At 38.8% G+C, this 14,099-nt stretch overlaps 1 protein-coding gene across 4 annotated transcripts; it reads right to left on the minus strand.

Annotated features, from left to right (window-relative positions):
* Positions 1-10,043: 10,043 nt before the first annotated feature.
* Positions 10,044-12,900, minus strand: LOC131994133 (uncharacterized). 4 transcript variants are annotated; one of them, XM_059360481.1, is made up of 3 exons: positions 12,835-12,900; positions 10,345-11,954; positions 10,044-10,268 (listed from the first exon to the last, which is right to left on the minus strand). In XM_059360481.1, exons 2-3 carry the CDS (start codon positions 11,906-11,908, stop codon positions 10,048-10,050), a joined length of 1,785 nt encoding a protein of 594 aa, XP_059216464.1. In that variant the 5' UTR covers positions 11,909-11,954; positions 12,835-12,900; the 3' UTR covers positions 10,044-10,047. The 4 variants fall into 4 exon arrangements, with proteins under 4 accessions (XP_059216464.1, XP_059216463.1, XP_059216462.1 ...); XM_059360480.1 differs by having other exon boundaries at positions 12,376-12,898; XM_059360479.1 differs by having other exon boundaries at positions 12,054-12,898.
* Positions 12,901-14,099: the final 1,199 nt, after the last annotated feature.

A 14,099-nucleotide genomic window follows, 5' to 3' on the forward strand; every position in this document is an offset into this window, starting at 1 on the left:
CCCAAGATCGGTTTATATGACAGCTATATCAGGTTAAGGACCGATTTGAACCATACTTGGCACAGTTGTTGGATATCGTAACAAAACACGTCGTGCAAAATTTTATTCCAATCGGATAAGAAGTGCGCACTCTAGAGGCTCAAGAAGTCAAGACCCAAGATCGGTTTATATGGCAGCTGTATCAGGTTATGGACCGATTTGAACCATACTTGGCACAGTTGTTGGATGTCATAACAAAACACGTCGTGCAAAATTTCATTCCAATCGCATAAGAATTGCGCACTCTAGAGGCTCAAGAAGTCAAGACCCAAGATCGGTTTATATGGCAGCTATATCAGGTTATGGACCGATTTGAACTATACTTATCACAGTTGTTGGATGTCACAACTAAACACGTCGTTCAAAATTTCATCCCAATCGGATAAGAATTGCGCACTCTAGAGGCTCAAGAAGTCAAGACCCAAGATCGGTTTATATGGCAGCTGTATCAAAACATGGACCGATATGGCCTATTTACAATACCAACCGACCTTCACTAATAAGAAGTATTTGTGCAAAATTTCAAGCGGCTAGCTTTACTCCTTCGGAAGTTAGCGTGCTTTCGACAGACAGACAGACGGGCGGACGGACGGACGGACAGACATAGCTAGATCGACATAAAATTTCACGACGATCAAGAATATATATACTTTATGGGGTCTCAGACTAATATTTCGAGTAGTTACAATCAGAATGACGAAATTAGTATACCCCCTATCTTATGGTGGAGGGTATAATGAACAAGTAAAAGCGTGCTAAGTTCGGCCGGGCCGAATCTTATATACCCTCCACCATGGATCGCATTTGTCGAGTTCTTCTCCCGGCATCTCTCCTTAGGCAAAAAAGGATATAAGAAAAGAGTTGCTCTGCTATTAAAACGTTATCAAGATATGGTCCGGTTTGGACCACAATTAAATTATATGTAGGAGACCTGTGTTAAATGTCAGCCAATTCGTATAAGAATTGCGCCCATTGGGGCTCACGAAGTAAAATAGAGAGAACGATTTTTTTGGGATCTGTATCGGGCTATAGACCGATTCAGACCATAATAAACACGTTTGTTGAGGGTCATGAGAGGATCCGTCGTACAAAATTTTAGGCATATCGGATAATAATTGCGACCTCTAGGGGTCAAGAAGTCAAGATCCCAGATCGGTTTATATTGCAGCTATATCAGGTTATGAACCGATTTGAACCATATTTGACACAGTTGTTGGATATCATAACAAAATACTACATGCCAAAATTCATTCAAATTGGATAAGAATTGCGCCCTCTAGAGGATCAAGAACTCAAGACCCAAGATCGGTTTATATGACAGCTATATCAGGTTATGGACCGATTTGAACCATACATGGCACAGTTGTTGGATATCGTAACAAAACACGTCGTGCAAAATTTCATTCCAATCGGATAAGAATTGTGCACTCTAGAGGCTCAAGAAGTCAAGACCCAAGATCGGTTTATATGGCAGCTGTGTCAGGTTATGGACCGATTTGAACCATACTTGGCACAGTTGTTGGATGTCATAACAAAACACGTCGTGCAAAATTTCATCCCAATCGGATAAGAATTGCGCACTCTAGAGGATCAAGAACTCAAGACCCAAGATCGGTTTATATGGCAGCTGTATCAAAACATGGACCGATATGGCCCATTTACAATACCAACTGACCTACACTAATAAGAAGTATTTGTGCAAAATTTCAAGCGGCTAGCTTTACTCCTTCGGAAGTTAGCGTGCTTTCGACAGACAGACGGACGGACGGACGGACAGACGGACGGACGGACGGACGGACAGACGGACGGACATGGCTAGATCGACATAAAATTTCACGACGACCAAGAATATATATACTTTATGGGGTCTCAGACGAATATTTCGAGTAGTTACAAACAGAATGACGAAATTAGTATACCCCCCATCTTATGGTGGAGGGTATAAAAATTAAGTGTGGTTTTTATCTCTACATAAAATGTATTTTTATACCCACCACCGAAGGATGGGGGTATGTTCATTTTGTCATTCCGTTTGCAACACATCGAAATATCCATTTCCGACCCTATAAAGTATATATATTCTTGATTAGCGTAAAAATCTAAGACGATCTAGCCATGTCCGTCCGTCTGTCTGTTGAAATCACGCTACAGTCTTTAAAAATAGAGATATTGAGCTGAAATTTTGCACAGATTCTTTTTTTGTTCATAAGCAGGTTAAGTTCGAAGATGGGCTATATCGGACTATATCTTGATATAGCCCCCATATAGACCGATCCGCTGATTTAGGGTCTTAGGCCCATAAAAGCCACATTTATTATCCGATTTTGCTAAAATTTGGGACAGTGAGTTGTGTTAGGCTTTTCGACTTCCTTTGTCAATTTGGCTCAGATCGGTCCAGATTTGGATATAGCTGCCATATAGACCGATCCTCCAATTTAGGGTCTAACGCCCATAAAAGCCACATTTATGGTCCGATTTCGCTGAAATTTGGGACAGTGAGTTGTCTTAGTCCCTTTGACATGTTTCTTTAATTTGACCCAGATCGGTTCAGATTTGGATATAGCTGCCATATAGACCGATCCACCAATTGAGGGTCTAAGGCCCATAAAAGCCACATTTATGGTCCGATTTCGCTGAAATTTGGGACAGTGAGTTTTCTTAGGCCCTTTAACATGTTTCTTTAATTTGGTTCAGATCGGTTCAGATTTGGATATAGCTGCTATATAGACCGATCCTCCGGTTTAGGGTCTTAGGCCCATAAAAGCCACATTTATTATCCGATTTTGATGAAATTCGGGGCAGTGAATTGTGTAAGGCCCATCGACATCCTTCGTTATTTTGGCTCAGATCGGTTCAGATTTGGATATAGCTGCCATATAGACCGATCCTCCAATTTAGGGTCTAAGGCCCATAATAGCCACATTCATTATCCGATTTTGCTGAAATTTGGGACAGTGAGATGTGTTAGGCCCTTTGACATATTTCTTCAATTTGGCTCAGATCGGTTCAAATTTGGATATAGCTGCCATATAGACCGATTTCTTGATTTATGGTTTTGGGCCCATAAAATGCTCATTTATTGCCCGATGTCCCCGAAATTTGGAACAGTGAGTTAAGTTAAGCCCCTTGACATACTTCTGCAATATCGCACATATCGGTCCAGATTTGGATATATAGACCGATATCTAGGTTTTAGGTTGTGGGGCCATAAAAGACTCATTTATTGTCCGAAGTCGCTGAAATTTGAGATAGTGAGTTTGGTTAGGCTCTTCGACGTCCTTCTTCAATTTTGTCCAGATCAGTCCAGATTTGAATATAGCTGCCATATAGACCGATCTCTGGATTTAAGGTTTAGGGCCCATAAAAGAGGCATTTATTGTCCGATTTCGCCGAAATTTGGGACAGTGCTTAGTGTTAGGCTCTTCGACATTTATAATCCGATTTCACTGAAATTTGACACAGTGACGTATGTTAGGCTTTTCGACATCCGTGTCGTATATAGTTCAGATCGGTATGAGGTATATGAGTATGAGGTATGAAATTTTCACCGAATTTTGATGAAAGGTGTTTACATATATACCCGAGGTGGTGGGTATCCAAAGTTCGGCCCGGCCGAACTTAACGCCTTTTTACTTGTTTTTTATAATTTTATTTTTTATAATTTTAAAGTTAAACAAATATATTGTGAAAAATTTTGCGCTTAAATAGTGTACGTGAACATGGATAAATGCCAAACGTAACAAATTGGAGGACATTGAAGAATGTAAGCAGTGTATTTATAAATATACTAGCTGACCCGGGCCCGCTCCGCTGCGCATTCTTTTACTTTATAAGGAACAAAAGTTTTCTTGGAATATTTATTTTGGACAATTAAAGAGCTTTTCGTGAGATACCATGCTACGAAAATAGTATATCGCTTGACTAACAGTGTAACAATATAAGAGCCTTTATCTGAATCCCATATGATCTTTATATGTCTACGAATTTAAGTTTGGATGTAGGGTGTACTCCATTCTTAAAATACTCTAAATACCCGATATTCTCATGATATCTGTTCATGGGGTGTTTTCGGGGTTAAAGTGGTTCCCCAGACACTTGGCCCTGAAAAATATCAGCATCGTGCTCTTCTCTCAAATACCATTTATTTAAATCCCATATTGCCATTGGTTTTGAGGGGAGTTTACAGGATGAGGCGTCCCCCAAACACATGGCCCCAAAATAGCTTATCAAATTCGTTTTCTATTCTCAAATACCTTTCATTTGACCAACATTTTGGCATGGTCGAAAAATGTTTACCTTTGGGGGGTGTTTTTGGATATCAAATTCGTATTCTACTCCCAAATGCCTTTATTTGAACCCCATTGTTGCCATTGGTCTCAAAATTGGATATCAAATTCGTTTTATAATCTCATTGAAACTCCTTATTGCAAAAGTCAGCAAATATGTCCAGTTTAAGGTATTGGCCCTAAAAACTATGAAAATTTAGTTCCACTCTCTTTACAACCCAAATTGCCTTGGTGAGCAAATACGTCCTATTTGGGGGTTGTTATGGTGGTGGGACGTCCCCTAGACAGTTGGTCCCTAATGTTGATTTAGATACGTGGACTACTTCCAAATACTATTAATTTGAGCCACATATTTCCATAGTCGGCAAACATAATCGGCTTGGAAGGTGTTTTGGGCGATGGGCGGCACTCCGTGAGTTGGCCTTGAAAATATATATCGGATTCGTGTTATACTCTAAAAACCCTTTTATTTGAGCCTCATATTGCAAAAGTCAGAAAATACTTACTGTTTGGGTGATGCTGTGGGGGTGGGGTGGCCCCATAGACACTTTTCCCAAATATTGATATCAGATTCGTGCTTTACTCCCAAAGACATTTCTTTTGAGCTCCATATGGCTATGGTCGTAAATGCGTCCCCTTTGGGGGAGGTTTTTGGGGAGAGGCGGCCCCCCAAACACTTGGTCCCATATTTGGATATCAGATTCGAATTCTACACTCAAACAACTTCTATTTGAGCGCCATATTTCCATGGTCAGAAAATAAGTCCTGTTTGGGTGGTGTTTTGGGGAAGGTGAGGACCCCCAGAAACGTGATCTCACATTTGGATATTAGATTCGTATTCTACTCACAAATACCTTTCATTTGAGTCCCATCTTGCCACGGTCGGTAAATATGTCCGATTTAGGGGTGTTTTGCGGGTTGGGGTGGTCCGTTTAACACTTAGTCCGACAATTGGATATCAGATACGTTTTCTTATCCTTAATGAATTTCGCTTAAATCGCACCACCAATCTCTGAGATCTGGCGTTTCGGAAAATTAGGGTAAGGGGGAGGGTCCGCCCCCCCTTCAGATATCAAAAAATGTAGTACCCTATTTTCACCATCGGATCATATGCACCATCTGTGAAAATTGCTAGAAAATCGGTTCAGCCGTTTCTGACTCAATAAGGAACACACAAACAAACCAACACAAATTGATTTTTATACCCTCCACCATAAGATGGGGGGTATACTAATTTCGTCATTCTGATTGTAACTACTCGAAAAATTCGTCTGCGACCCCATAAAGTATATATATTCTTGATCGTCGTGAAATTTTATAACGATCTAGCCATGTCCGTCCGTCTGTCTGTCGAAAACACGCTAACTTCCGAAGGAGTAAAGCTAGCCGCTTGAAATTTTGCACAAATACTTCTTATTAGTGTAGGTCAGTTGGTATTGTAAATGGGCCATATCGATCCATGGTTTGATATAGCTGCCATATAAACCGATCTTGGGTCTTGACTTCTTGAGCCTCTAGAGGGCGCAATTCTTATCCAATTTGAATTAATTTTGGCACTTAGTATTTTGTTATGATATCCAAAAACTGTGCCAAATATGGTTCAAATCGGTTCAAAACCTGATATAGCTGTCATATAAACAGATCTGGGGACTTGACTTCTTGAGCTTCTAGAGGGCACAATTCCTATCCGATTTGGCTGAAATTTCGCAAGACGTTTTTTATTGTTACTTTCAACAACTATGTCAAATAAAGTACAAGTCGGTTCATATCCTAATATAGCTGCCATATAAACCGATCTGGGATCTTGACTTCTTGAGCCTCTAGAGGTCGCAATTATTATCCGATTTGCCTGAAATTTTGTACGACGGATTCTCTCATGACCATTAACATACGTGTTTATTATGGTCTGAATCGGTCTATAGCGCGATACAGCTCCCATATAAATCGATCTCTCTATTTTACTTCTTGAGCCCACAAAGGGCGCAATTCTTATTCGAATTGGGTGACATTTTACACAGGTCTCCAACATATAATTTAATTGTGGTCCAAACCGGACCATATCTTGATATCGCTCTAATAGCAGAGCAAATCTTTTCTTATATCCTTTTTTTGCCTAAGAAGAGATGCCGGGAAAAGAACTCGACAAATGCGATCCATGGTGGAAGGTATATAAGATTCGGCCCGGCCGAACTTAGCACGCTTTTACTTTTTTTAATTTAGTTTCGTCATAAGAGGAAGAACAATTAAAAGACTGCTATGTTCGGCCGGATCGAATCTTGGGAACCCACCACCATTAATTTAGCTAAAAATCTCCCTCGATAAAAAATATATACACTTTATGGGGTCTTAAACTAATATTTTGAGGTGTTACAAATGGAATGACTACATTAGTATATTCCTATCCTATGGTGGTGGGTATAAAAACAAATAAATGTATAAACTGATTTATCTGGAGAAGTAATCTAAAAAGTGCGTTGGTTACAGTAATGGTAAGTGAAAATCTTATTTAGTGGTTGTAAAACTAATGAGACCTAGAGGCCTCTACATACTTTAAATATTGGCAATTCAAATTTGCCTATGAACATTCCAATAATGAACAGGGGAAAACTTCTCACATATCAATGACTGCTGTCCGATTCAAGTCTCAACTCAATAATAAGGGACCTCCTTTTTACAGCTGAGTCGGAAAGCCGTAACACCTCGAAATATTGATCGAGAGACCCAAAAAGGTATATATACTCTTGATTCTCCAGACATTCTGAGTAGATCTAGCCATGTCCATCGTTAACTCCGTCCCTTCCCATTGAAGCACTTCGCATCGAAATCATGATAGCGGTCAAGTGCGGAAACTATTGTTTGTTTCGTTTACGGCGGCGCCGAGGTAGATAAAGTAGCTGACTATTTCAAAGCTAGGGTTCCCAACTTTCTCGATTTTCTTTATCTGGTCATTTCGTCATATCTCTATTTACTGCCACACCCATTTTCACTCATTCTCTTTCGATTCTGTTAAAGACTGCAGTTATTACTTCCGGTGACCGACCTATGATATCGATGTCATCGGCATAAGCGAGTAGCATGTGGTTGTTGCACATTAGTAATCTACTCGTAAATACCATTCGTTTGATATGGATATTGCCTAGGTTAGAGCACTTCACACTGAAGGGGATAATTTTCCCGCTAGGGGTGTCTCTGGGCCTTTGACCCAAAAAGGACTTCAGACTCGTGTTCATTGGGGCCAACCCACATCTACATACCAAATTTCGGCTAAATCGGAGCTGCGCCCTATAAAGAGTTTTCCCCTTTTCATGTCCTCCGCGCACCATCTGTATTAGTTACCAGATTTCCTTCTTTGTATCTGCAGGAGAATGTGCCCGCACCAAAGCTATCGCTTTGATGTTTGATTTTTTGGCAAAATTTCCAGACTCCATTCTGACTCCTGTACACCTTAATTCGCTCACACTTACGTCTTTACGTTTCCTTTTTGTACCCTCCACCATAGGATGGGGTATACTAATTTTGTCATTCTGTTTGTTATACTTCAAAATATGCGTCTAAGATCCCAATAAAATATATATTGTCTTGAATGTCATGACATTTTAAGTCGATCTAGCCATGCCCGTTCTTCTATCCATCCATCTTTCGAAGGAGAAAAGCTAGGAGCTTGAAATTTTGTATAAATCTTCTTATTAGTGTAGGTCGGTTGGGATTGTACTGTAAATGGGCTAAATCGGTTCATGTTTTGATATAGCTACCATAGAAACCGATCTTGTGTCTTGACTTCTTGAGCCTCTAAAGCGCGCAATTCCGATCCGATTTGGCTGAAATTTTGCACCTGGTTTTGGTACTGCGTTCAAATCGATTCATAGCTTGATATAGTTGCCATAAAAACCAATCTTGGGTCTTGACTGCTTGTGCTTTTACAAGGCGAAATTTTTATCCGATATGGCTGTAAGTTTGCACGTGGTGTTTAGTATGACTTCCCAAAACTGTACTAAGTATGATTCCATAACCTGATATAGCTGCCATATAAACCGGTCTCCCGATTAGACTTCTTCTTGAGCTTCAAAAGGGCGCAATTCTTATCCGATTTCGTTGAAATGTTGCACACACCGTTAAGGATTTACTTCCAGAATTTGTGTCAAGTATTGTCTAAATCAGTTCATAATCTGATTTAACCGTACTTGGGTACCACAATGTTTATGATGAAATCTGGTGCTGCTAACTACCATGTTCTTTGCCGCCACGCAATGCATTAGCCTCAACCATTTATCGGCCGTTGTATTGTGGTGGAAACATTTTCCGATTGTTAGGCCAAAGATATTTTTATACCCTCCACCATAGGATGGGGGGTATACTAATTTCGTCATTCCGTTTGTAACTACTCGAAATATTCGTCTGAGACCCCATAAAGTATATATATTCTTGATCGTTGCGACATTCTATGTTGATCTAGCCATGTCCGTCCGTCTGTCGAAAGCACGCTAACTTCCGAAGGAGTAAAGCTAGCCGCTTGAAATTTTGCATAAACACTTCTTATTAGTGTAGGTCGGTTTGTATTGTAAATGGGCCACATCGGTCCATGTTTTGATATAGCTGCCATATAACCCGATCTTGGGTCTTGACTTCTTGAGCCTCTACAGTGCGCAATTCTTATCCGATTGGAATGAAATTTTGCGTGTGATATTTTGTTATAATATCCAAAAACTGTACCAAGTATGGTTCAAATCGGTTCATAACCTGATATAGCTGTCTTATAAACAGATCTGGGGACTTGACTTCTTTAGCTTCTAGAGGGCGCAATTATTATCCGATTTGCTGAAATTTTTTACGTCGGATCCTCTCATGACATTCAACATACGTCTTTATTATGGTCTGAATCGGTCTATAGCCCGATACAGCTCCCATATAAATCGATCTCTTTATTTTACATCTTAAGCCCCCAAAGGGCGCAATTCTCATTCGAATTGGCTGACATTTTACACAGGTCTCCAACATATAATTTAATTGTGGTCCAAACCGGACCATTTCTTGATATCGCTCTAATAGCAGAGCAAATCTTTTCTTATATCCTTTTTTGCCTAAGAAGAGATGCAGGAAAAAGAACTCGACAAATGCGATCCATAGTAGAGTGTATATAAGATTCGGCCCGGCTGAACATAGCACGCTTTTCCTTGTTTTCCCTATCTTTGCATTAATATCTCCCAGAACGATTATTATTAAAGCTGGAGACAAGGTGTTTCAGTCTCCGACTGACCACAAAGCCACAGCTAAATTAATGCCTCGTGTCATGACAGCTAGAACATTGTTCGTTACAGTTTGGTGTTGTTGTTACGCCACACATTGGTTCAAGTTCATTGAACGAGCGGCTAAAAATAGAAGAAGTTGTCGAAGGACAATGAAACTTGGCACATAGGCATTTTTTGTTTGAATCAAGAAAAAATGGAAAAATCAAAATGATCCGCCCACTTTTACGCCCACCTCCCATACAAAGTAAAAATTAAATTTTGACCTACGGCATTGTTTTTTGGCACATAGCATTTTTAAACACTCAGAATCATTTGTGTGAAATTTGAAAAATATCCGCCCACTTTTAATTTTTAATGCATCAATTCAATTTTCACAAAAAGTAATTATTATAATTGTAGAATGGGCTCCTGAAAATATATACCTGATCCGCCCACTTTTACGGCCACCTCCCATAGAAAAAACATGAATAAATAAATTAAGCATAGTCTTTTAATAATTTTTTAACATCATTATCGTACTCCAATTTTTTGATTTGCAGCTTTGAGCGAAATCTATTTATAAATGGGTCTGAAGACAATAAAAGGTTATGCATTACATCTTCATTAGTGGCTACACGTCCAATTCTTCGCGAATGATGTAATCTATAGGCTCTATAATCTTTATTCCTCGCTTCCTGAGCTTCTTCGGACAGCATACCTGATACAAACAATCAATTAAAATGTAAAAAATGAAAATTAAATCATTGAATAAGGGCCTTTAAATAGAGACATACCTATTGGCAGAATAGCTTCTGCTATAATTTTGCTACCATGCACCAGAATCTTATGCACAGTTACAGGCATGTAGTACCAGCCATAGAGATCAACAAACAACTTGGCAGTATCCATGCAATATATATGAAATTTGCTAGTGTCGACTGCTGCATTACAATTTATTGCGGCCAAAATAATTTTAAATCTATGTATTAACTCTTCTTTTATTCCAATTACGTCTGCAGTTTTGGCTGGATTTTCGAAAAACCTTCTTGCCGTATTGCCATCGTTTGTTGTGCCCATACCTTGCTTCACCGCGTCCACATTTATGCCCAGTGTCAACTTTAATCTCTTCCCAATTTCAGCTTTATTTGCCGCCATTTCAATTTTTGTGTAACTATCTGTTCTCCATTTTTTGAAACTTAGACGGTAAGAAATGTGCAGAATGCACTCCATAAATTTGTTTCTCGCATGCAAGGGAGAAATACCAAACGCAACTGCTTCTTCCGAACATTTCCTCAAAATCACCGCATCTAAATTATTCATTTCTGTGGGCTTTGCTCCACATATGAAGCAAACCGCCATAGATGAACTTCCAGAAATCGTAGTAGCTACTTTCCCATCAATCATTGTTAATTTCAGTGTGTGAGAAATATTGAAGTTTCTGCTATGCAATTCAACGACAGTATTTCTTAAATTTTTTATTTCGTCATTAACACGACTGACCTCTGAATTTATAACTTCAGCTGTTTCTTGTATAAATTCAAATTTTAACGGTCGGCAAAATCTAGTTGATGATGGCTCTGTATTTCTCCAGCACATTGTTGACATATTATTACGCTCTGTGAGGGTCAATGGAACAAGTGACGTTAAGAACATATATTTATCGGAGTCATTTGGATCTGTGAATTTTTGATGGTATTCACTGTGTCCCGAACTTCCGTCACAGCCCCATTTTGAGAACATTTGCAGTTCGTTGGGGAGTTCTGTCACCTCATTCTCGGTTTTTGTCATCAAAATCCTGGTTACTGTATGATCTAATAACTGTTGTAGAGAAACTTTGCTACAACTTTCTTGCACCTGAACATTTGCAGGATAGCATTTTTTTTTTGCTTCCAGTACCTGATGGTAGGATGGGTAAATGTCGAATCCAATTTCTCTAGCTGAACTGCGCAAAACCTCATATTGATGCTTTGACAACGAAGCATCAAGTATCAGCCCAAGTGCCTTCTCCGGGGTGAACGCCTTAATGGATTTGTCTAAACACTCACTTTTTTTTGCGGCAGACGATATCAACACCATTGAGGTGTTTTCACAAAAATCTTGTACCTTTGTCCTCTTTGTTCGCGGTTGGCAATCCTCGAAGGCTTTTGCTGGACGTCCACGTTTAACCATATTTGAACAGCTTGGTGCTTCATTGTTTGCGGTATATTTGCACACTTTGTAGACATTTTTCAGCCAATTTTCATTAAGATCAAGAAATCTGGTTTTTATGCGTCTTGCTTTTTGCCATCTATCTTTGAACTTTGTAAAAAAGTTTTTTTTCAAAAATCCAGTAAAGACTTCAACATCCTCAGCAGTCATTCCTTCATTGCTATTTGCAATGACTTCGACAGTAACATCAATATCACTGTTGTTATCAATTAATATTTCGCAAATATTTAAATAAGAAATTGTTACATTTTCCATAATTAATAAAATTAAATCTTGATATCACTTAAAAACACACCTCTTATCACTGCACTTGCCAATGTAATGTCAATTAGCATATCAATAATATTAGAAATGTATACCCAAAAGCAGAAATTTAAATCAGAAACTGTATATTGTTGTTGGTACTTAATGTATTACTTATTAAGCTCTAACGGAAAAGATTTTGTGCAATAAAGAGAGCAAGACATAATGTGTAGTTGTTATTGCATGCAACAACATAATAAATGAATGATAACACAGCACCTAATAGTCTATCGCTTGATCTTCTATTGTTGTTAACAGTAAAGAATTATGGCAACAACAACAACAAGCATGAACGAAAATTCACGTTTTCTTACTTTATCACTTTATAGTTTTTACTGTTTCTTTTGGAAAGGAGCAGGTATGAGCAGCTGAATTTTTTTTTAGCTTTTAGCTGAGACTTCAAGCTGTAATTTGACGTCTTTCGTTAAACAGCGCTCCACAGCGCTAAAAACATGCAGTCCACTGAAGTTGATGAACATTGAAATTTTGATGTTGTTTATATTTTGTTCTACGAAATTTTTTATGTGGCACTTTTTCCAACTTTTTTTAATGCAAATCTCATCTATGACAATTGCCATTTACGAAAATATACAACAAAGTCAAATGATAAGTTTACTGTGATTGTACCAAAAGATTGAATATACAGTAAATTTGCATGCCATTTTAAACAAGCGAACATATATGAACTTGGAGCGTGTCTGTCCAAAGAAATACTAAATATATCAGCCTAATATTACGGAATCATAATATTCAACTATCTGACAACAAAATACCAAAAAATTATCCAAATCGGCGAACATGAAAAAAATGAATTTCGGCCACTCTTGAACCAATGTGCGCCATTCCCAATTCGTCACACTTCCTGTAAGGCGGTAATATCTGCCTTGTACTTTTCCAATACATCCACCAGTGCCTTAACTGCAAGTTCTCTATAAAGAGTTCAGATGTTCCAGTCGCAGATCCGCAAATAATAGCAATAAAATGGGGGGTATCCTAATTTCGTCATTCTGTTTGTAACTACTCGAAATATTCGTCTGAGACCCCATAAAGTATATATATTCTTGATCGTCGCGACATTTTATGTCGATCTAGCCATGTCCGTCCGTCTGTCTGTCGAAAGCACGCTAACTTCCGAAGGAGTAAAACTAGCCGCTTGCAATTTTGCACAAATACTTCTTATTGGTGTAGGTCGGTTGGAATGGTAAATGGGCCATATCGGTCCATGTTTTGATATAGCTGCCATATAAACCGATCTTGGGTCTTGACTTCTTGAGTCTCTAGAGTACGCAATTTTGATCCGATTGGGATGAAATTTTGCATGACGTGTTTTGTTATGATAGCCAACAACTGTGCCAAGTATGGTTCAAATCGGTTTATAAACTGATATAGCTGTCATATAAACCGATCTTGGGTCATGACTTCTTGAGCCTCTAGAGTGCGCAATTCTTATCCGATTGGAATGAAATTTTGCACGACGTGTTTTGTTATTATATCCAACAATTTTGCCTAGTATGGTTCACATCGGTCTATAACCATATATAGCTGCCATATAAACCGATCTGGGGTCTTGACTTCTTGAGCCTCTAGAGTGCGCAATTCTTATCCAATTGGAATGAAATTTTGCACGACGTGTTTCGTTACGATATCCAACAACTGTGCCAAGTATGGTTCAAATCGGTCCATAACCTTATATAGCTGTCATATAAACCCATCTTGGGTCTTGACTTCTTGATCCTCTAGAGGGCGCAATTCTTATCCAATTTGAATGAATTTTGGCACGTAGTATTTTGTTATGATATCCAACAACTGTGCCAAATATGGTTCAAATCGGTTCATAACCTGATATAGCTGTCATATAAACAGATCTGGGGACTTTATTTCTTGAGCTTCTAGAGGGCTCAATTTCTATCCGATTTGGCTGAAATTTCGCAAGACGTTTTTTATTGTTACTTTCAACAACTATGTCATATAAAGTACAAGTCGGTTCACAACCTGATGTAGCTGCCTTATTAACCGATCTGGGATCTTAACTTCTTGA

The sequence above is a fragment of the Stomoxys calcitrans genome, chromosome 1, assembly GCF_963082655.1.
Source record: "Stomoxys calcitrans chromosome 1, idStoCalc2.1, whole genome shotgun sequence".
NCBI lineage: Eukaryota > Metazoa > Arthropoda > Insecta > Diptera > Muscidae > Stomoxys > Stomoxys calcitrans.